This window comes from Ranitomeya variabilis, chromosome 6, assembly GCF_051348905.1.
Source record: "Ranitomeya variabilis isolate aRanVar5 chromosome 6, aRanVar5.hap1, whole genome shotgun sequence".
Lineage (NCBI taxonomy): Eukaryota > Metazoa > Chordata > Amphibia > Anura > Dendrobatidae > Ranitomeya > Ranitomeya variabilis.
In genome coordinates this window covers 367,594,155-367,619,130 of record NC_135237.1, presented here as the reverse complement: position 1 = coordinate 367,619,130, position 24,976 = coordinate 367,594,155, and the positions used below count along the sequence as shown (strand labels likewise).

At 41.5% G+C, this 24,976-nt stretch overlaps 1 protein-coding gene across 2 annotated transcripts in view; it reads right to left on the bottom strand.

The window, feature by feature from the left end:
• Nucleotides 1–24,976, bottom strand: part of CARMIL1 (capping protein regulator and myosin 1 linker 1) — a 352,298-nt gene that overhangs the window by 98,228 nt on the left and 229,094 nt on the right. For both annotated transcript variants that reach the window (XM_077270002.1, XM_077270003.1), the window contains exons 18-22: nucleotides 22,424–22,505; nucleotides 19,529–19,628; nucleotides 19,382–19,436; nucleotides 9,662–9,834; nucleotides 9,495–9,563 (exon numbers count right to left, since the gene is read on the bottom strand). In XM_077270002.1, coding sequence (XP_077126117.1) covers nucleotides 9,495–9,563; nucleotides 9,662–9,834; nucleotides 19,382–19,436; nucleotides 19,529–19,628; nucleotides 22,424–22,505 — 479 coding nt within the window. The remainder of the gene's footprint in view (nucleotides 1–9,494; nucleotides 9,564–9,661; nucleotides 9,835–19,381; nucleotides 19,437–19,528; nucleotides 19,629–22,423; nucleotides 22,506–24,976) is intronic.

The window sequence follows — 24,976 nt, the reverse complement described above, 5'->3', positions numbered from 1 at the left end:
CACCATGTACAAACAAAGGCAACATCTTAGTAATTTAACAATCTACCCAATTCACGGTTCTATACATTTTTGATTGAGGATAATGTCACATTTGCCTGTAGTTCAAAAGTGGGGCCCTGAAGTTGGTTACTGGTGGGCCCTTGGCTCCTCAGTCCGACACTGATAACATGTCTAGATGAAGATACATGGACAAATACAAATTATGTCCTTTCTTTGACAATATTCCAAGGGCACATAGCAAGGGATCTGAGCTTTTTCTGGGAAAAAAATAGCTACTGGTATGTATACTGCAGTTTCATGTTCTCCTATGCAATGTATGCAATGTATAAGTAGCAGCCGCAGTGTCTCCTATGTGATGCATATTGCAGTTTCAGTATCTCCTATGTGATGTTTGTACACCAGCCCAGTGCCATCTATGTAATGTTTACTGCAATATCAGTGTCTCCCATGTGATGTATATACGGCAGATCTTGCATTGCTTGAGTTCTATACATGTAATGTGATTAATTTCCCACTGTGAGTAGATATCTGTGTTCAGAATAACTTGCTGCAAGTTTTTCACTAAACCGATCATTGCAAAAAGTCGACAGCACTCCAGACCAATTCAAACCTAGAAAAGTAGTTGCGAGTAACATGTAATATTTGACCAAATATAAAAAAATAACAAGATAAATTTCAAGTTGATAATTTTGTTAGGCCCCTCGATTGATGTTATAAATAGCCAAATGGCCTTTGGCAGAAAAAAAAAAGGTCCCAATCTCTGGTGTCGCACATAGTAGGTAAACCTGTTCATGACTTCATTTCCCTTGTCATCAGGCCACTGGGTAACTGTGAGGAGCTGGCCTTGTGTTAAAGACTACTGGAACAATAGACAGAGCAGAATCCATGGCTCTAAGGCAGAGATGGGGAACCTCAGGCCCACGTGCTGTTTACAACCATTGATGACCTTTTATAAGGCCACTGGGCAGATTCCTGGAGACAGCAGTGCTTGGTCCGGCAGCTGTATTTCACAGTACTGGCCCATTAATTTTTTTTTGCGCTGTGATTACTCACGCACAGTGTTCAGTACTGAACGATAAAGTGCATGCAATAAAAGATTACGTCCTGACACCAGAGCCAGCGTCCGGACATACTTTGTGGGTGGAGTTAGCGCACAATTTGTATGGCTACTGAAGGATGATATGAATATTCAAAGGGCACTTAGCAGAAATAAATAAATAAATTCCCCACCCATGCTCTAAGGCATGTAGACTTTTTTCCAGCATGGAACACTGATTACATTGAACTTATTGTTGTGTTTTATTGGAAAATTACTTGCTGTGTTTTATTAGAAATTTGCTTGCACGTCCATTTAAGTGCACCAATTTCCCCTGAAAAGTGTTCAGCCTATCGAATCAATGTTTCCATTCAGTGACAGTAAGTAGAAGACGACGTGCAGGCTGGCTCTTATATATACGTAAGATAAAGGTAAAAGCAATCATTCCATTAAGGTACCTTCACACGAAACGACTCTACAACGAGAACGACAACGATCTGATCGCTGCAGCGTCGTTGTTTACATCGCTGTAGAGATGTCAAACACAGCAGCTCCAGAACGACGCAGGAGCGATCCTGTGACGTAGCGGTGACGCACTTATCGTTCTCAAAGGTCGTTAGCTCCATGTTTAACATTGCTGGCATCGTTGCTTTTGCTGTCAAACACGACGATACACGCTGATCTGACGACCAAATAAAGTTCTGGACTTCTAGCTCCGACCAGCGATATCACAGCAGGATCCAGATCGCTGCTGCGTGTCAAACACAACGAGATCGCTATCCAGGACGCTGCAACGTCACGGATCGTTGTCGTTCTCGTTGTAAAGTCGTTTCGTGTGAAGGTACCTTTACTCTTCATAGTGTCTCAGTAGCCTCAATTGAGCCATTGTTTCATATGAGCTGTATGTTGACTCTTGCTGTATGTTAATTTGTGAATGCATGCCGATTACATATTGCATCAACCCACTGCAGTTTACTAACCTACACAACTTAAGATAAATATGCAGATTATTTGAACTATCGAACAATGAAGGATCACCTCCTCCCACCTTCCTCCAAACCTGTGGAAAAAAATCCTGAATGGGAGTTGGAAACCCTCTTCAGGAACAGCCCAAGGAACCATGGCTACATCTGGTGGAATACAGGTCTGCTCCTCTGCCCATAACTGAACCCACAAGGACAATCGAAGAACCTGGTTGGGACTGTGCACACGTGCAATGGACATTATATTTATAGGAACTATCTTAAGGATTGTGCTTGCCAGCTGGAGCGGGAGACGTGCTATGGATTGTGACTATAGAATGTAGAGGTGGGAGATACAAAAGATGTGGGTCAGCCAAAAATTGGAAGACATTGGGTATCACCTGGTAAGGGGGCAGTGGAACTATCGGCCCCAGTATGGGATCTTGCGGCCTGCAGACATTGCACTTTGACCATTTACCCAGAATTGCTTTAAGACCGTGGATGTAAGGAATAAAAAATAGTTGCTTGTTAACCTGCCTAGGTGATTATTACCACCCACAATCTCAGATCTTCACAGTAACTTTGGTGAGATTTCTAAGGAAAATTGTCTCCCAGATCCAATAGATTTAGTGCCCATGCAAAATATACAATAACCACTTCACATTCAGTACCCAACGTGCAGAATCGGCACATTCCGTATCCACTATGCAGGATCAGCACAGTCAGTACTTAGTCATGCAATATACAAAAAATGAACCCAACTTCGCCTTTAAATGCTGATTATTCATTGATTATACAAGTTTATTTACATTAAAGCTCATCCTGCATTTTAAGCCCACTGGTATTCAATTTGCAGAGAAATATGTGACAGGATTAGGCATTACATATTCAGGGCCACTATCCCTCTCTCCATAAATCACATCTGAGGTAGACAATCCAGCTCGCTTCTGAGCGACTAATATCTCAGGCAATTAAAAGAGATCGAAATAGCAGATAGGTCACCGTCAAGTACATTTGAGAGACACTGGGACTCCCGCACACCTTCAAATAAGTGTACGCTGTGGAACATCTAATTTAACATTTATGATAGGATTATACAAAGATGATAAATAACATACAGTAACGGTCAAAAGTTTGGACAAACCTGTTCATGTAATGGTTTTACTTGTTCTTATTGAAATGTGCACATTTAGATTTAGACTGAAGACAGCAAAACCACACAGGAACACACATGGGGAATCAAGGATTTATAGAAACACGTGTGAAACAAACCAAAATGAGAATTTAGCATTGGATTACTCAAAGTCCCCCCCCTTTTACTCCGATGACAGCTTTACACCCTCTTGGCATTCCAACAAGCAGTTTTGTCAGGCAGTCACCTGGAAAAGTTTCCAACAGATTTGAAGAAGTTACCTGAGGTCCTGAACACTTGTTGGCTGCTTTGTCTTCACTCTGCTGGCCAACTCTTCGCAACCATCTAAATAGGCTTGAAGTCGATTGATTGTAGCCTCATCTGATACAGCTCTCTATCACTCTGCATCATGGTCACATAGCCTGGAGGTGTGTTTGGGGGTCATTGTTCAGTAACAGAAATGATGGTCTAAGTGCAAATTAGATGGGATAGCGTGTCGTTGCAGAATGTTGTGCTAGCCATGTTGGGTAAGTGTGCCCTAATTTGAAATAAATCACCAACAGTGTCACCAGAAAAGGATCCCCCACACCACCTCACTTGCTCCTTCATCCTTCACTGTGAGCACGATACATGTAGAAACTCTCTGCATGTCTCAAAAAGACATTACATTTGATAATAAAGATTTTGACTCATCTGTCCAAAGTACACATTTTCACTGATTAAATGCCCAGTCCTTGTATTGCTTGGCTCAAACAAGTCTCCTCCTCCTATTTGTAGTCCTCAGCAGTGGCTTCTTTGCAAAAACTGGCCTTCTTGGTTCAATTTATGCAATCTCCCTGGGACAGTTACTTTTACTTGCGTATGTTACTTGATGTATGTGCATTATTTAAGATGGTTGTTATTTGAGGTGCTGTCAATTTTTGGCTAATGAGCCTGGTAAATGTAATGAAATTATCCTTTGCAGCACAAGCAATTCTTGGTCTTCCTTACCAAAGCAATCCTCATGAAAGGCAGCTTTATTATAGCTTTTGATAGTGATCATAACTGCACTTGAGGATACCTTAAAGGTTATAGCAATTTTCTGGATTGAATGATCTTTTTTGTCTTAAAGGAACTATGGGCTGTTGCTTCTCTACTTAGCCGAGTACTTTTTGTTATAGTTTTGCTTAGAAAAGTTGTGGAATAAAGCTCAGCACTGTTGCTTCTTAAAACAGTTGCAGAATAAGGCTGAACAGTGTATGGAACTGGGAACCAACACTGCGTATGTGATGGTTGCAAACACTTTTTGAAACCTGGAGATTCCACATTTGAAGACTTGAAGTGGCATACCTTTTCATTGGCAATGAAAGCCATTCCAGGCGACTACCTGATGAAGCTGCTTCAGAGGATGCCAAGGGTGTGTAAAGCGGTCATCAGAGTAAAAGGAAGTTAGTTACTTTGAAGAATATAAATTCTAACATGTATTTCTTTACTCATTGTTTCCATATGTTTCTTCCTGATTTTGCTGCCTTCAGTCTAAATCTAAAATTTGCACATTCCAATTAAAAAAAAAAACAAACATGCAAAAAAAAAACATTGAATGAATATGTGTGTCCAAATGTTGGGCCATTACTGTAGATCAGTCATATCTTTTATGCATTTGGATTTGATGGGGTAGGAAAGTCAGCTCTCCCCATCATCATGTATCAAGATTTTTCAGACATTATACAAAACTTTTCCAAGAAACAAAGTTATGATTTCTTTTAAATGTAACCTTAAGAGGACACGGCAGCTCTCATATGTCTATTTTATTAAATAATTGTATTTCCCATGAAAGAACTCTGTCTTGTACTTTTTCTCTGTTATTCTTCCTAGAAATGTATAACTCAATCCATAAATGGGCGTTACTTTTTGGAGGTGCATCTCTACATTGACAGATTGGACAATGTAAGACTAAGTTGTGTGTTCCTACGCAGTAAACACTGATCATAAAAATGTCAGACTATATAGGGACACACCTCTTTGAAAAAGAAAACAGTAACACCCAGTTGCAATTTATTCATAAATTGTTAAGAGAATAATGGAGGGATGACAATGCACTAGTTACGAGAAAATTTACTTTATTTAAAAAAGGAAGAATTTATAAAAACAGACTTGTCAGTGGTGGAGACAGATAGACTTTAACGTACAGACAAGTAAGCCTGCTCTTCCCCTTACTGTCAGGGTTTCTCAAGGCTCAGTCCTAGGCCCCCTCCTCTTCTCCCGATATATTGTCCATATTGAATTTTACTTTATTCCTTATATCCGATCACTCACTCGCTCATGTCACCAGCATCTCAAAAACTTCTCCATAATCAGACCTTTTCTCACCTTTGACACTGCAAAAACTCTTACTGTTGCCCTTTCTCATTCTCGTCTGGAATACTGCAACTTTCTGCTTTCTTCTGATCCCTCTTACCAAACTTTTTTCTCTCCAATCCGTCCTGAATGCAGCAGCAAGGATTCTATTTGTGTCCAACAGCAACACCGATGTCTCTACCCTGTGCCAGTCATTGCACTTGTCACCTATACACTATAGAGTACAATATAAACTTATTGCTCTAGCTCACAAAGCTCTCCACAGTTCTGCACCACCATACATCTCCTCCCTCATCTCTGTCTCTCACTCTACCCATCCGTTCATGTATACATGAAAAAAATGGATACAGCACGTACTTGAAACACGGATGTCTGAATGAGGCCTTATTTTGAGAAAACATTTAAATCCTGACCACAGACCATCGCACTCAGATGACTAAAGGTACCGTTACACTAAACGACTTACCAACGATCACTACCAGCGATACGACCTGGCCGTCATCGTTGGTAAGTCGTTGTGTGGTCGCTGGGGAGCTGTCACACAGACAGCTCTCTCCAGCGACCAACGATCAGGGGAACGACTTCGGCATCGTTGAAACTGTCTTCAACGATGCCGAAGTCCCCCTGCAGCACCCGGGTAACCAGGGTAAACATCAGGTTACTAAGTGCAGGGCCGCGCTTAGTAACCCGATATTTACCCTGGTTACCATTGTAAAAGTAAAAAAAAAAAAAAACACTACATACTCACATTCTGATGTCTGTCACGTCCCCCGGCGTCCACAGGGTTACGCGCTGCTGCTCAGAGCTTCCTGCACTGAATGTGTCAGCGCCGGCAGTAAAGCAGAGCACAGCGGTGACGTCACCGCTGTGCTTTGCCGGCCCTGACACATTCAGTGAAGGAAGCTCTGAGCAGCAGCGCGTAACCCTGTGGACGCCGGGGGACGTGACAGACATCAGAATGTGAGTATGTAGTGTTTTTTTTTTTAAACTTTTACAATGGTAACCAGGGTAAATATCGGGTTACTAAGCGTGGCCCTGCGCTTAGTAACCCGATATTTACCCTGGTTACAAGTGAACACATCACTGGATCGGCGTCACACACGCCGATCCAGCGATGGACAGCGGGTGATCAGCGACGAAATAAAGTTCTGGACTTCTAGCTCCGACCAGCGATATCACAGCGGGATCCAGATCGCTGCTGCGTGTCAAACACAACGAGATCGCTATCCAGGACGCTGCAACGTCACGGATCGTCGTCGTTCTCGCTGCAAAGTCGCTTAGTGTGAAGGTACCTTAATCCAAATGGTAGGTCACTCCCAGCTTTTCAACTCATTATTGCAGACAGGACTCTCTATATACACATAGGGAAAGACCTAAAACTCAAGAGAGACCAGGGTGGGAGCAGCCACTGAGGACTGGCCTCTAGTAGAGACTTGAGCAGCATTGTGCCCAGCATGTTTTCCTCTGAATCGCAGCGGCACATCTGAGTAAAGCATACCTGGTTGAAATTACAGCACTAGTGTCTAATACAACCTGCTTATGGTTTGTGCAGCAATATATCAGCTGTCAGGTCGCTTTTATTTTATGATCAGGCCTCAGGATTAATTGCAATTTACATGAAATGTTGGAATTGGAGATTCTGCAAAGGGATCCCAATAACCTTGAAAACAATAGGATTAATTGCATCTAAATGAGCCTGCGAAAAAGAATGATGCCGATCACATCAATCAGAGAAGTTTGTTAATAAGTGAGAGGCTTGTTTTGTGCAGCTACCCCACGTTTACTATTTCAATGTCAGTACGACACGTTCACTTTAGCTAAACCCTAAGCAGCTTGGCAAAGAGTGTTCATTCTAGTCAGAAAGACTGACACAGGACAGGATTATTTGGCAATGCTTTTCATTAAATAGAAGTCAGTAAGGGTCAAATCATGATTAAAGGAGTTCTCTGGGAATAGGAGAAAATACAGAAATAAAATGTTATTATGAATAAATTCCTAAACACTTTGAATTGAATTATCACTACATAATTAAAATGCCCGTGGCCCTATTACACTGACAGACATCTGTACTAGAATGTTCGGACAGGAGCCTGTGAGCATGTGCAGATCGGGAGACAGATTCATAGCTGGTATATGCAGTGGAACATCCTACTGCACATGCTCAGAAGCACTTGTCCTAGTAACAGTCTATGATACATTTCGGTCAGTGCAACAAGGCTGCGGCCATTTTAATTCTCTAGGGATGACCTCTCTAGATAAAACAAATATCATTAGCTAATTAGAGATACTTACGAATTTATTTATAAAGACAATTTATTTCTTACCATAAATTTTTCTAACAGCTTTAGGCCATGTTCAGTATTTTGTGTCAGTATTTATAAGCCAAAACCAGGAGTGGAACAATCAGAGGAAACGTATAATAGAAACACGTCACCACTTCTGTATTTATCACCCACTCCTGGTCTTGTCTTATAAATATGGATGTAAACTACAGACCAAATACTGAGTGTGTGAACGTGGCCTTAGGAACATCCAATAATTCTTAACCCCTTCATGACGGAGCCCTCTTTCGTTTTTGCGTCTTCGGTTTTCGCTCCCTCCTTCCCAGAGCCATAACTTTTTTATTTTTCTGTCAATTTGGCCATGTGAGGGCTTGTTTTTTGCGGGACGAGTTCTACTTTTGAACAACATCATTGGTTTTACCATGTCTTGTACTAGAAAACAGGGAAAAAATTCCAAGTGTGGTGAAATTGCAAAAAAAAGTGCAATCCCACACTTGTTTTTTGTTTGGCTTTTTTGCTAGGTTCACTAAATGCTAGAACTGACCTGTCACTATAATTCTCCAGGTCAGTACGAGTTCATAGACACCAAACATGTCTAGGTTCTTTTTCACCTAAGTGGTGACAAAAAATTCCAAACTTCGCTAAATTTAAAAAAAAAACAAATTGCGCACTTTTCCAAGACCCGCAGCGTTTCCAATTTTTGTGATCTGGGGTCAGGTGAGGGCTTATTTTTTGCACACAGAGCTGACGTTTTTAATGATATTATTTTGGTGCAGATAACGTTCTTTTGATCGCCCGTAATTGCATTTTAATGCAATGTCGCAGAGACCAAAAAACTTAATTCTGGTGTTTTGAATTTTTAGCGATCAGGTTAATCCTTTTTTTTTTTTTATTGAAAGATCGGGCGATTCTGGACTCGGCGATACCAAATTTGATTTTCTTTATTGTTTTTTTTTTAATGGGGCAAAAGGGGGGGTGATTTAAACTTTTATATTTTTTTATATTTTTCAAACCATTTTTTTTTTACTTTTGCCATGCTTCAATAGCCTAGGCTAGAAGCTGGCACAACTCGATCAGCTCTGCTATATAGAAGCGATGCATAGATCGCTCCTATGTAGCTGAATTACTGCATTGCTATGAGCACCGACCACAGGGTGGCGCTCACAGCAATCTGGCTTCAACAACGATAGAGGTCTCAAGGAGACATCTGGTTGTCATGACCACACATCGCTGACCCCCAATCACGTGACAGGGGTCAGCGATGCACGCATTTCCGGCCCGATGGCCGGAAGCGGTAGTTAAATCTTGCTGTCAGCGTTAGACAGCAGCATTTAACTAGTTAATAGCGGCAGGTGGATCGCGACTCCACTCGCTGCTATTGCACGCACATGTCAGCTGTACAAAACAGCTGACATGTCGCGGCTTTGATGTGGGCTCAGACCAGGAGCCCACATCAAAGGGAGAGACACGACACGCGAAGTAATAGTACGTACGGCGCATGTCGTGAAGGGTTTAATAATTCTTAATATTGACTAGTGTGGGAACAACATGACAAGACTTCTGCCAACTAGCTTTTGGTTAAGTGCCACTATAGAAACAAGCTTGTGAGATTCATTGTGCTAGATCGGGAATCATCAATGATCATCAAATCTGGACTGCAGGCTGATCTGCAAGATACCATGACTAGTGAATAAATGCTGCCAGTGAATGTAGTAAACGTGTGGACGTAACACTATTGTACTTACTTTTCCAGGGCTACAGATATATCCTGGAATCCTTGGGCTGTGATGTTATTCTTGTCCCAGATCACCGTCCTACCACAACCAAAAACACATTCATCAATATTGGGACCGTAGTGTATGGATTAGCAATCACCGCTTACTCACATATATCGTCTCCCCATCTCACTCACCGTAGCTTGGTGTTTATTTGCAATGCTTTGGCCAACATCTTGGCCCCCATGTCTCCCATGCCATTGCCACTGATATCTACTTTGGTCAATGATGTATTGCTACCAAGGGCATTTATAATGATTGTCACATCTGTCTTCAGCTTAGAGTCTGCTAGAGACAATGACTGTAAGGGCTGCAGAGAAAAGACGTCATCATCAATAATGCATTACACTTACATTTCTACAGTGAAAAATTCCCAGTGGACGTAGAGTGGATAAGAACGCTGAAAGAGGAGACCCTATAATAATTCCATGGTGACATTCTGCACATTTTACTATATTTCATATGCTCAGCATGTCACTTTATATGATAAATGTAAGATGCCAATAAATTCAGATACAGTAGAAACTGATAGCAATCGACCAGTGACAAACAGATTTTACGGGAAATGGTTTTAAAACTATGGAAAACCATTGTCATTCTGGCTGTGAGTAAAGGCATGAAAACAGTATTAAACATCTTCAGAATTAAAATGGAATACTGGACCCCTGCTAATCAACTGAAATGGGCATTGGGGCTCATTCAGGTAAATGCCCAATGGGACGTGAAAATACATGGAGGTGTAAAAGAATCTCAACATGCACTAGCCTAATTCATTTTTCAGATCAGGCGGCTCATCCATTGCATGCAACTGTTACATTTAAAAAAAAAAAAAAACACCATTCTTATGACAACCATTTTTACGGATCCATTGCAATTGTCGCCACAAAAATCTCTCTTTGTAGATTGTTCTAATGATTTATGTATGAAAACAGATGGCATATCGCTAAAACAAACAAACAAACAAAAAAAAAACCATACGGGTGACACATGGACAGCAGTACTGATAAAAAGTCACCGTTCTTTTCTGGATGAAAAACTGAAATTTTTACATATGCTTATTTGAACCCGGCCTTAGGCATGGCTGCATGTACAATCAAGCTGCTGTCAGGTCCATTTGTTCTACTAGACAGCAGGGTACGGAGTATCTGATCCCAGCCCATCAAACATGATAGCTTATCCTATAAATAGGGATTTGTGTTTAAGTCCCAGAAGACGAGTTACAAGGGTTTTCCGGGTTTTAAAAAAAACTCCTCTGCCCTGGCTGCTTTACTCACCCTTCCCGGTTGCAGTGCAGAGTCTTTGCCGCTGCTCCCAGTAATTATTGTCGTTTGCAGCGCTGCAGCCAATGATGGAGTTTAACGGCTCTTGGTAGCAAACAGCAAAGACGCAGACCTCAGTCATTGGCTGCTGCGCTACGGACCATTTGTCAGCTATGCAGACAATAATGGACATCAACGGATACTATGTGCTGGACAGGGTGAGCATCAAGTTGTTTTTTTAAAAGTGCAGCCGATGAAAAATGTACAAAAACTGGTAAGCCCCCCATTAAGTTTAAAAGGTCATTAACGATAAAAGGAGGGCATTTAAGCCCCTAAAATAAAAAAAAATGCATTCACTAAAAAAGAGGCTATATACATTAGAAGAATGTCAAATTAACTTGACGATCTCAGACCAGCCAGCCACCTAACGTGCATGGGGGGCACCAACGACCCTTCTCCCAGTGAGAACGCACACACGTGTATGGAGAGTTGGGTCAAGAAGACTGGTTGACAGCAAACTAGAGCTCAGTAGTCAGCCATCTAAGGTGAATGACCAGTTTCAGTCCTTTGTGTGGTCTGCTGAATTATTACAATGATAATTCCAGCTGCATTCACGCGAGTCACCAATATGGGCAACATTTCAGGACCAGTCACCCAGTATATCCAGACTCCTGAACATGAACTCTGGAGAGAAGATATTTTTATATTTTACTGAAGTAAAATCACCGAGAGTAATAAATCTTCTCTTGGTCATGAAGAGGTTTTAGATTTGGATGGTAGAAATTACGGTACCCTTTAGTCATTTTAGCCCCTTCACTTGGGTGCTTTCCTGTGACAACATTTCTATGTGTGAATGTCTGAGATCATACAAAACACACTAAGGAATACCCTGCTGAGAGAATATTTATAGAACGTGGCGCTATATCATTTATAACACTTCACATCATCAGGGTTCAGAGAGAAAAAGAAAAAAAAGAACAGACAACATACAGCCAAGCGTTAAATGCTTTAAATCTGCTTGTGACCCTCAAAAATGAAAGAAAGAAAACCGGCTCAAATGGCGAGTGTGCCAGAGGCGATCTCCTCTGTTCTCGGTGATGAAAAGTAACGATGAAGTTATCCATTAAAACTAGGAATAAAGAGGATATTACTTGATGAAAGATGGGGCTTTGAAGAAATAAAAAAAAGCAGGGGAAGCTATAAAATCGAGACGCGCTCTCTGTGGGGAAAAGCAGGTTTTTAACTGAAACGTTCCGGCATGTTTAATCTCTCCAGCAGGTTAATCTGGCATATTGCATTTCCTTTAGAAACCTGCTTAAAGGAGAAGAATAGGACTCCAAGAAAAACAAATCTGGGAAAGAAATGAAAACAGGGACTCTATTGTTGTGGGAGTAAATGTGACATCATCTCCTTCAGAGGGTGAAATGTTGGAACCTCTATTAACCTGCATAGCAGAGAGGCTGTGATGTCAGATCTGTGATTGCATTACTTAGCTGGAGGAAAGCAGATCTGACACCTCAACCAATACATGTAGTTCAGATCTGGTCCCTTTCTTGTGAGAAGAAGCTATACTTGTGCTCCAAACCACTCTTTCCTACTGACCTCAAAAGCAGGATGAGCCCTGAATGGTAGAATGTCTTGCGGCTGAGATTTAGATACTAGATGATAGAAGACGACCAGCAGACGTTATTCAATATAATGCAATGCAATATGATACACTGTGTAATGCGATAACTTGGATTGTGCAGTTGGGGGCTATTAGATTTCTAAACACTAAAGAACTTCAATAATACATAATGCAGCTCTTACATTATGTCTATAGAGGTCCATGCCTAGATCTGATCCGTAAAAACATCATCCTACTTCTAATCTTCTTCATGTCGCAAAGGATATAAAGGGCATATTTACTAAGGATTTTAGTGGACCTTCACAGAGCGGGTTGGCGGAGGTCTACCAGATGTGCACATGCAGAGTCCTGACAGGACCTGTATGAGGTCAAGGTCATGTGACCATCACCTGGGTGTTAAATACCTGGACATGAGAGTCAGTGTGTGGGTGTCTTGGGAGAGAAGGTACTCCCAACATAGCTCCAAGGAGGATCTGAGGACAGTGTGTAGTGTCTGCAGGTTGAAACCTGCAGAGAAAGGACTCTGTTATACTTTATTTGTTTTGTTTTCCGTTAAGCTGGGAATGGTTTTCACTTCACAGGTGTGCCCTGTCAGGTTTAATAAGTGGGATTTCTTGCCTTATAAATGGGGTTGGGACCATCAGTTGTGTTGTGCAGAAGTCTGGTGGATAGACAGCTGATAGTCCTACTGAATAGACTGTTAGAATTTGTATTATGGCATGAAAAAAAGCAGCTAAGTAAAGAAAAACGAGTGGCCATAATTACTTTAAGAAATGGTCAGTCAGTCCGAAAAATTGGGAAAACTTTGAAAAAGTGTTCCCAAGTGCAGTGGCAAAAACCATCAAGCGCTACAAAGAAACTGGCTCACATGAGGACTGCCATAGGAAAGGAAAACCAAGAGTCACTTCTGCTTCCGAGGATAAGTTTATCCGAGTCACCAGCCTCAAAAATCGCAGGTTAACAGCAGCTCAGATTAGAGACCAGGTCAATGCCACACAGAGTTCTAGCAGCAGACACATCTCTACGACAACTGTTAAGAGGAGACTTTGTGCTGCAGGCCTTCATGGTAAAATAGCTGCTAGGAAACCGCTGCTAAGGACAGGCAATAAGCAGAAGAGACTTGTTTGGGCTAAAGAACACAAGGAATGGACATTAGACCAGTGGAAATCTGTGCTTTGGTCTGATGAGTCCAAATTTGAGATCTTTGGTTCCAACCACCGTGTTTTTGTGCGACGCAGAAAAGGTGAACGGATGGACTCTACATGCATGGTTCCCACCGTGAAGCATGGAGGAGGAGGTGTGATGGTGTGGGGGGTGCTTTGCTGGTGACACTGTTGGGGATTTATTCAAAATTGAAGGCATACTGAATCAGCATGGCTACCATAGCATCTTGCAGCGGCATGCTATTCCATCCGGTTTGCGTTTGCCCTTCAGGCTGTGTAAGGGCTATTTGACCAAGAAGGAGAGTGATGGGGTGCTATGCCAGATGACCTGGCCTCCACAGTCACCAGACCTGAACCCAATCGAGATGGTTTTGGGTGAGCTGGACCGCAGAGTGAAGGCAAAAGGGCCAATAAGTGCTAAGCAACTCTGGGAACTCCTTCAAGATTGTTGGAAGACCATTCCCGGTGACTACCTCTTGAAGCTCATCAAGAGAATGCCAAGAGTGTGCAAAGCAGTCATCAAAGCAAAAGGTGGCTACTTTGAAGAACCTAGAATATAAGACATATTTTCAGTTGTTTCACACTTTTTTAAGTATATAATTCCACGTGTGTTAATTTATAGTTTCGATGCCTTCAGTGTAAAATGTACAATTTTCATAGTCATGAAAATACATAAAAAAATCTTTAAATGAGAAGGTGTGTCCAAACTTTTGGTCTGTATATATATATATATATATATATATATATATATATATATATATATATATATATATATATATATATATATATATATATATACACACATATATATATATATACACATATATATATATATACACATATATATATATATATATACACACATATATATATATATATACACACATATATATATATATATACACACATATATATATATACACACATATATATATATATATACACACATGTATATATATATATATATATATACATATATATATATACATACACATATATATATATATATATATATATACATATATATATATATATATACACATGTATATATATATATATATATACACATATATATATATATATATACACACATATATATATATATATATATATATACACATATATATACACACATACAGTGGGGCAAAAAAGTATTTAGTCAGTCAGCAATAGTGCAAGTTCCACCACTTAAAAAGATGAGAGGCGTCTGTAATTTACATCATAGGTAGACCTCAACTATGGGAGACAAACTGAGAAAAAAAAAATCCAGAAAATCACATTGTCTGTTTTTTTATCATTTTATTTGCATTTTATGGTGGAAAATAAGTATTTGGTCAGAAACAAAATTTCATCTCAATACTTTGTAATCTATCCTTTGTTGGCAATGACAGAGGTCAAACGTTTTCTGTAAGTCTTCACAAGGTTGCCACACACTGTTGTTGGTATGTTGGCCCATTCCTCCATGCAGATCTCCTCTAGAGCAGTGATGTTTTTGGCTTTTCGCTTGGCAACACGGACTTTCAACTCCCTCCAAAGGTTTTCTATAGGGTTGAGATCTGGAGACTGGCTAGGCCACTCCAGGACCTTGAAATGCTTCTTACGAAGCCACTCCTTCGTTGCCCTGGCGGTGTGCTTTGGATCATTGTCATGTTGAAAGACCCAGCCACGTTTCATCTTCAATGCCCTTGCTGATGGAAGGAGGTTTGCACTCAAAATCTCACGATACATGGCCCCATTCATTCTTTCATGTACCCGGATCAGTCGTCCTGGCCCCTTTGCAGAGAAACAGCCCCAAAGCATGATGTTTCCACCACCATGCTTTACAGTAGGTATGGTGTTTGATGGATGCAACTCAGTATTCTTTTTCCTCCAAACACGACAAGTTGTGTTTCTACCAAACAGTTCCAGTTTGGTTTCATCAGACCATAGGACATTCTCCCAAAACTCCTCTGGATCATCCAAATGCTCTCTAGCAAACTTCAGACGGGCCCGGACATGTACTGGCTTAAGCAGTGGGACACGTCTGGCACTGCAGGATCTGAGTCCATGGTCGCGTAGTGTGTTACTTATGGTAGGCCTTGTTACATTGGTCCCAGCTCTCTGCAGTTCATTCACTAGGTCCCCCCGCGTGGTTCTGGGATTTTTGCTCACCGTTCTTGTGATCATTCTGACCCCACGGGGTGGGATTTTGCGTGGAGCCCCAGATCGAGGGAGATTATCAGTGGTCTTGAATGTCTTCCATTTTCTAATTATTGCTCCCACTGTTGATTTCTTCACTCCAAGCTGGTTGGCTATTGCAGATTCAGTCTTCCCAGCCTGGTGCAGGGCTACAATTTTGTTTCTGGTGTCCTTTGACAGCTCTTTGGTTTTCACCATAGTGGAGTTTGGAGTCAGACTGTTTGAGGGTGTGCACAGGCGTCTTTTTATACTGATAACAAGTTTAAACAGGTGCCATTACTACAGGTAATGAGTGGAGGAAAGAGGAGACTCTTAAAGAAGAAGTTACAGGTCTGTGAGAGCCAGAAATCTTGATTGTTTGTTTCTGACCAAATACTTATTTTCCACCAGAATATGCAAATAAAATGATAAAAAAACAGACAATGTGATTTTCTGGATTTTTTTTTCTCAGTTTGTCTCCCATAGTTGAGGTCTACCTATGATGTAAATTACAGACGCCTCTCATCTTTTTAAGTGGTGGAACTTGCACTATTGCTGAATGACTAAATACTTTTTTGCCTCACTGTATATATATATATATATACACATATACACACACATACATATACACATACATACACGCATATACATATACATACAGCCCTGATCATCGTTATTGGCACCCCTGAAGTGTAAGTGCATAATGTGGAATATCTCCTGGAAAAAATTAATTAAGTGAAATAGCTTTTTTTGTATTGAGTACTTGCGTTAAATACAAAGGTGCAAATGATAAACAATAATTTCAAATTAAGAACACTGGGAGGGAAAAATAGAAATACCTAAAGCTTGCTGCGACACTTGTATTGGCACCCTTTACATTAAATTAGTATGGAAACAGTTTTTGACTCGCCTATGGTAAATCACAAATGAGAATCACCTGCGATTAATTGTCGGTACCCATGTGACATGAATTAGCCAATGAATGATGACTTTAGTGTTTTAAAAAGCCACATGGTAGGCCCTGTTCCTTTGTAACAATGGTGAAGACATAGAAGCTGTCTGAGGACATCAGAACTGCTATTAGGAAACACAAGACTTCCAAATAGCCAAATGGTATAAGGCCATCTCCAAAGAAGTTGGTATCCCAGTTTCAACAGTGTGCATTTTATTAAGAAATTTGCCAAGCAAAATCTCCCTGGAAGTGGGAGAAAGAGGAAAATTGCCAAGAGATGTCTTCGAAGGTTGGTCCAAATGGTGGAAAAAAACATTACGTCAAACAACCAAAGATCTGAAGGCCAACCTGAAACAGTCTAGGGTCATGGTTTCAACAAGTACCATATGCTGCACACTAAACCAAGCAGAGCTATATAGCTGAAGGCCATGGAAAAAACAATTGCTGAAGAAAAGACATAAAAAGGGACGACTGATCTTTGCCAAAGAGTACTTTGACAAACAACAATCCTTCTGGGAAAATGTTCTGTGGACAGATGAAACAAAAATAGAACTTTTTGGCAATGCAAAGCAACAGTTTGTTTACAGATGGCGCAATGAAGCTTGTGGGAAGAAGAGATGAGAGGGAGTAGAGAAGGAGGTCTTGAGAGGATCGGAGGTTGCGTGTTGGTAGGTACCGGGAGATCATGTCACAAATGTATGGAGGAGATAGGTTGTGGGTGGCTTTGTAGGTCATTGTGAGGGTTTTGAACTGGAGTCTTTGGGCGATAGGAAGCCAGTGAAGGGCTTGGCATAGGGGAGAGGCTGGGGAATAGCGGGGAGACAGGTAGATTAGTCAGGCAGCAGAGTGTAGGATGGATTGGAGTGGTGCCAGAGCGCTAGAGGGGAGTCCAGAGAGTAGGAGGTTGCAGTAGTCGAGGCGGGAGATAAGGGCATGCACTAGTGTTTTTGCGGTGTCGCGGTTAAGGAATGCACGGATCCGGGAAATATATTATGTATACCCCTCCTTACATGTAAAGCGCCATGGAATAAATGGCGCTATAACAATTAATAATAATAATAATAATGAAAAGAACACCCTACCAACAGTTAAGCATGGTGGAGGAGGATCCACAATGCTGTGGGGTTGCTTTGCTGCATCTGGTACTGGAAGCCTTTACCGCATCATAGGAATCATGAAATCAGAGAATTATCAAGAGATTTTAAAGCGAAATGTCCTACCCAGTGTAAGAAAATGTGGTTTGACTCAAAGATGATGAGTCCTCGAGCTAGACAGTGACCCAAAGCACACATCCAGAAATACACAGGAATGGTTGATAAAGAAAAAATGGACTGTTTTAAAATGGCCAGCATTGAGTCCTGACCTCAATCCCATTGAAAATCTTTGAGTTGAGCTGAAATCTGCCATTGGGAAAAAGAAACCTGCAAACATTCAAGAGCTTGAACAAACTGCAAAGGAAGAGTGGGAGAAAATACCAGCTGAGAAGTGCAAGAAGCTTATAGATGGCTACAAGAAACGTTTGGAGACTGTCATCAATGCCAAAGGGTATGCGACCAAATATTAATTATGGGTGTCTTTATTGCTGTACATGCTGTTTATTCTGTTTCTTCTTTGAAATTGTTTTTCAACTTACATGTTGCAATGTTTTATTGTTGTATTACTTTGGACCACTAATTAAAACATTCTAAGGGTATAACTTTGGTACATTTCCATTTATTTCTGAACATATTGTATAGTATATGAAAAAAATGAAGAGGTGCCAATAATGGTGAGCAGCACTGTATACAAATACACACAAACACCCATATATACATTTATACGTTAAACTCAGAAACCCAATTTGAAAAGTAATTTACTGATGGCAGCTTCTCTTTAAAAGGGAACTTGTCAGCAGGTTATTACATATGGAAGTGGAGGTATGACTGTATAGGCGCTTGTTCCACATTAAAAAATATTTTTTAAGTGACCAATCAGCAATGATTGGCTGGGCTATTGCAGAAGGCGTCTTTTAAGCTCAGCTAAACATTGTTGGTCAGCAGTATATCCATCTGTTTAAAGGAAGTAACGTGAAAGGAACATGCTAATTTAACAAGAAGCCAGGTGCAAAAGAACAAGTTCAGATAATCACGCGACATAATACCCTGTAACTCGGAAACCATGCTCTTCAATAATGGTGCACTAGTTAACATACCCAAAAGTGGATGCCCTGATCAAGGCTTTTTCTTAGTGCCCATGCAAAATAACAAAGTGCTCACACACAATAGCGGAGGAAAGTGAGAAGGTAACCAGCCAGAAAAGCACAAAAATAAGTTGAACATAACTCCCAGGTTGGAAGGAAGGAATGTATACCACAAACAATGGAGAGAAAAAGGGGGAAATCTAGGGATCACTGTATTAAAAATCTTTTAATAGTACAAAGTGGGTCTACCAAAACAATAATGATTTCAGGGCTGCGATTTGGCATTAGTTATGTGTTGCCGACAAAAAGGGATGGTCTTCAGTAGATACAATGGTTTTAAGCAATGTCTGTACTACGATTTTTAATCTGCCAGAAGTGTCTTAGATGAAGAAGGAGCTTGGTTGTAGTAATTGCTTGCGGAGGCGTTCGCGCTACATGGGCCTGAGCAATACAGCTTGCTAACTGATGAGTCAATAGTACAACTATGGGTCTTTGGGGTCTGTTTAAAGGCATAACTTACCGATTCTTCATCTTGTATCATATGAACCAAGTTATCCAGGACAGGAGTTAGATTTCTATGGAGGCAAATAAAGAAACACTGTACGTCTCTCAAATAATTATGTGGTGCAAAAGTACAGAGGAAAGAAGAAAAAGGAAAAATACTTACTTGGATTTCATGTTATTAAAATTCTTCCCCAATGCCAGGTGTCTTATTGATCTGTTCTTACTGAGCCAGACTACAAGAGTGGAGAGGTCAGACTCCAAACCTATGGAGAACAGAGTGTTGGATCAAATCAAGACCTAAAACACATGCGTCTCTTCAACCGCGATGAAAATTATCTCCTACATCAAAAAGCTGATTTTAAGTGAGAATTGATTTTCCTTGTAAGAACATTAGTTCTTTTTTTTAAAAAACAAAATTCACTTTTAAAATATGTGAAATAAGTGAATACATATGCCGAATTCAGCCGCAATTTCTTTGTGAGTATTTATAAAGGAGCTACCTGTAACGATCAGTATTATTGGGAGATGACGACTTAACGGCAGTCATTAAAGGGGTATTATCAGACAAGTAAGGCCTCATGCAGATGTCAGTGAAAATGCATAGGATGGACCGCTTTGCATTAGTGTTTTAGAGAAGGTTTACATCAGTTTTTACCATCAGTCTTTCATCCAAGAAGTTCTCTCAAACATATCCTGTCAATCGTGATGGTATCAGAGTGCTCAACCCGCAGACCTCCTTGATGTTTTATCTGACTTGGATCAATATTGGACATTTCCCCACGATTTGGAAATACACAGACAATAAAATGCCTGTAGACTGTAATAGTAGGTACGTGGTATGTGGAAAACACGAATAGAATTTGTGCGCGAAAAAACAACATCAGAATGAGTGCTAAGTGATGGCACATCATTAGAAAAAATGTCAAAAGTAAAAATTGGGTTTATTATGCAATGATTTTTCTTTCTATACAAAATACACCAATCAGTTTTAAACAACATAAATCACTTAAAAGTATCCCCATCTTAGTGGATGATGGCTAGGAGATGACCTCACTTGATGATCATCACTGGGGTCCAACCGCTGAGAAACCCCACTGATCCCGAGAGTGAAGGGATCAGAGGGCTGACTCCATTAACACAGGCATTCCTGGCCACCCATTACAGCATGGATGCGTTCATGAGAAAGTGGTCGGCTGCATTTCCCTGCACAGACTAGGTGGTCGACAGCGCTGCTGTGTAGGTAACAGCTGTTACTTTTGTGTGGAGGTCTTGTAACAGTTTTTTCCCTGCATAGCGGCGCTGTCGACCACCTAGTCTGTGCAGGGAAATGCTTCCTTCATTCTCAGGATCAGTGGGGGTTCCAGCGTTCAGACACTTATTGATCACTAGATGGTGGCCCGATTCTAATGCATCGGGTATTCTAGAATATGCATGTCCAGGTAGTATATTGCACAGCCCACGTAGTACACTGTACAGCCCACGTAGTATATTGCCCAGCCACGTACTATATTGCCCAGTTACGTAGTATATTGCCCAGTGACGTAGTATATTGCCCAGCGACGTAGTATATTGCCCAGTGACGTAGTATACAGCACAGAGTCATGTAGTATATTGCCCAGTTACGTAGTATATTGCCCAGTTATGTAGTATATTGCCCAGTGACGTAGTATATTGCTCAGCCACGTAGTATATTGCCCAGTGACGTAGTATATTGCTCAGCCACGTAGTATATTGCCCAGTTACGTAGTATACAGCACAGAGCCACGTAGTATATTGCACAGCGACGTAGTATACAGCACAGAGCCACGTAGTATATTGCACAGCGACGTAGTATACAGCACAGAGCCACGTAGTATATTGCACAGTGATGTAGTATATTGCCCAGCCACGTAGTATATTGGCCAGTCACGTAGTATATTGCCCAGCCACGTATGTCACAGGTTAAAAAATAAACATATACTCACCATCCGAGGGCCCCTTGTAGTAGTTCTGTCGCCTGTGTGCGGTGCAGGCGGCAGCTTCTGGTCCCAGGGTGTGATGACGTCGCGGTCACATGACCGTTACGTCATGGCAGGTCCTTCTCGCGCAGGCCCTGTGATGACGTCACATGACCGTGACGTCATGGGAGGTCCTTCTCGCAGACCATCCTTGCCACCGGAACCTGCCGCTTGCATGGAGCGGTCACCGGAGCGTCGCGAGGAGCAGGAAAGGCGGCGGATGGTGAGTATATAATGATTTTTTATTTTTAACATTAGATGTTTTTACTATTGATGCTGCATAGGCAGCATCAATAGTAAAAACGTGGTCACACAGGGTTAATAGCGGCGGTAACGGAGTGAGTTACCAGTGGCATAACGCGGTCAGTTACCGCTGGCATTAATCCTGTGTGAGCGGAGACTGCGGGGAGTATGGAGCGGGCGCCGGGCACTGACTGCAGGGGAGTAGGGAGGGACTAATCGGACTGTGGCCATCGCTGATTGGTCGCGGCAGCCATGACAGGCAGCTGGCGAGACCAATCAGCGACTTGGATTCCTTGACAGACAGAGGCCGCGACCAATGAATATCCGTGACAGAAAGAAAGAAAGAAGGACAGACAGAAAGACAGAAGTGACCCTTAGACAATTATATAGTAGATTTGATGATGTTATAACCTATTGAGATGGGAATACTGCAAGTGATATTTGACATATTAGTATGATAGGTTTTTTTTCCCTATTTTTTTTCCTATGCAATAAACACAGATATAACAATAAGCAATCCTATCTTTTCTCTTGTATTCGTAATAAACTTTATTTTATTTCTTTTTTAAACAGATTTCTCTCCAGTTGCCAAGCAGGTAAATCTCTATTTTTTAAACTACAGCACAGATTCCTCACTATAAAGTAAGAGATTTATGAGTTGTGCGCTGTACTTTCATTTGGGAAGTGTCCCCATGACTATTCAGAACTACTGAAGTGTAGCACCATTGTCTGACATATAAGGTCACATTACAGCAAGTTATGAGATCCAATCCAGGAGTTTCTGCCAGCGTAGATGGAATGTGCAGAATATCACTTACCATTATCGGATATATCCAAGCTGGTGATATTATGAATTTCCGCTATACAGCCTTCCAGAACTTGAGCTCCACCGGATCTTAACTAAGCGCAAAAGATGAAAAAAGGGCAGCTTAGACCTTAAATTATAGGTTTATACATCCTTTATTAAGGTATGACAGACCAATATCACTCAATAAAATCCATCAAAAAATATATCATAACAATCGTCATACTGAAGATGGCTAGTGTAAAAGAAAAAGCCATCAGTTTGAGCAAAGCCCAATAAAAAATCCCATTTTATTGGTCTAGAATATTCTCAGCCACAATTACCAGATCACACACACTACTGATGTTGGAATGGCAGATAAAACAGTATTGTTCTAATTTTTACACAATAAAATGAATACTTTGCAGAAGACCAGATTCATATTAAAAGTCATTAACTCATAAAACACAACTTATTCCCATACCCAAGATAAATGTATAATGCTTGGCATAACAAGCGGGAGCGGTTCTATAAACCAGGTACTTTTGAGAATATTCATGCTCTGATAAGTATAATAAATGACTATCGGCTTCACAAAGAAATACATTTGTATGCAAGCAATGGACTCGGAAACCTAGGCGTCAATCAGTTATGCAGCACAGGCTCCGTACATGGAGGCTACAGAAAGTTCCGTACGAGTAAATTGTCAGTAGGACAGAATAAAACAAAAACCTTATTTATACTTAACCGTAAGAGATTATTAGGTTTGTCTCAATACATACAGAACTATGCAATGTATGAAGAAAGCCTAGATAAGACACAGAAGGTACTTACACAGTGACCAAGCTTAGGAAGCATACGGGGAAAGCAGATAGAGATAAGTACACAGCAGATATTGCATGCAGAGGAATATAAATGTAACCGTCATAATGAGGCTTTCACTACTAGGCAGGCTGATGGGAATCAAGTCCATTATTTAAAGGGAGGGTGCCGTGATTTTAGTTTTTGTATTAATAATTATTGATTATACAATCAATTATTTTTAATACAAAAGTAAATGTACCTCTTTCATACTTTTTTATTTATTCACTTTTACATTCACCACTGGAGGCCGCCATTTTCATTATTGTGGGTGTAAGTGTCTGGGCACGACACTTGCACACCTCACTTACGGCAGCCATGTACATAGGAGCCAACGGTCGGGCTCCGACCGCATCTCCTGCCTCTCAGCTGTGACTTGGCCACGCCCACTGAGCTGCCGCGTCACAGCTGTGAGAGGAGATCGCGGCCATTTTGTTTATTTCCCTCTGCCATCGCACACACAGCTCAGTGCGTGCGATGGGAGAAGCTGCTGCCGAGGGTCCAGGGTAAATATCTGCAGCGAGGAGCTGTGATTGCAGCCTGTACTTAGTATTACAGTACAGGCTGCAATCACTGCCGACCTGTTCAGAGCAGAGCAGGGAGATCGTCGCACTGCTCTGCCCTGAACATGACTCAGCACTTCCTGGTAGAGGAAAGAAGGTAAGTACAGCGTTTTTATTTTCTTATGCATCTACCACTGCTACCAGCCCCTATATACCACCTAGCACTGCCTGCCTGCCTCTGTATACCACTGCCTGCCTGCCTCTGTATACCACTGCTACCTGCCTGCCTGCCTCTGTATACCACTGCCTGCCTGCCTCTGTATACCACTGCCTGCCTCTGTATACCACTGTCTGCCTGCCTCTGTATACCACTACCTGCCTGCCTCTGTATACCACTGCCTGCCTGCCTCTGTATACCACTGCCTGCCTCTGTATACCACTGTCTGCCTGCCTCTGTATACCACTGCCTGCCTGCCTCTGTATACCACTGCCTGCCTGCCTCTGTATACCACTGCCTGCCTGCCTCTGTATACCACTGCCTGCCTGCCTGCCTCTGTATACCACTGCCTGCCTGCCTCTGTATACCACTGCCTGCCTGCCTCTGTATACCACTGCTACCTGCCTCTATATACACCTACCACTGCTACCTCTGTCCTGGGTAGCTAATCCTGTCCCGTGTACTGTGTCCTCAGCAGTCAGTATCACACAGGACAGAATTAGATACACGGCTCAGCAGTCGGTATCACATAGGACAGGATTAGATACACGGCTCAGCAGTCGGTATCACATAGGACAGGATTAGATACACGGCTCAGCAGTCGGTATCACACAGGACAGGATTAGATACACGGCTCAGCTGTCGGTATCACACAGGACAGGATTAGATACACGGCTCAGCTGTCGGTATCACACAGGCCAGGATTAGATACACGGCTCAGCAGACAGTATCTAATCCTCTCCTATGCACTCCTCTCCCCCCTGCGTGTCTTTCCTCAATGTGGTTTATTATTTTTGTTGTGGGAGATGAGGGAGTCGAGGATTATGCGTTTGGTATGGTTTAAAAAAGATTAATAAAGGACTTTATTCTGGCCGAGTCTTTATTTACAATACAACTATAGGATTAGTAATGGATGGGTGCCTTATAGACGCCTCTCCATTACTAAGCCGTGGGCTTGATGTCACCGGACAATATGGAGGTGACATTAACCCCACAAATATGAACC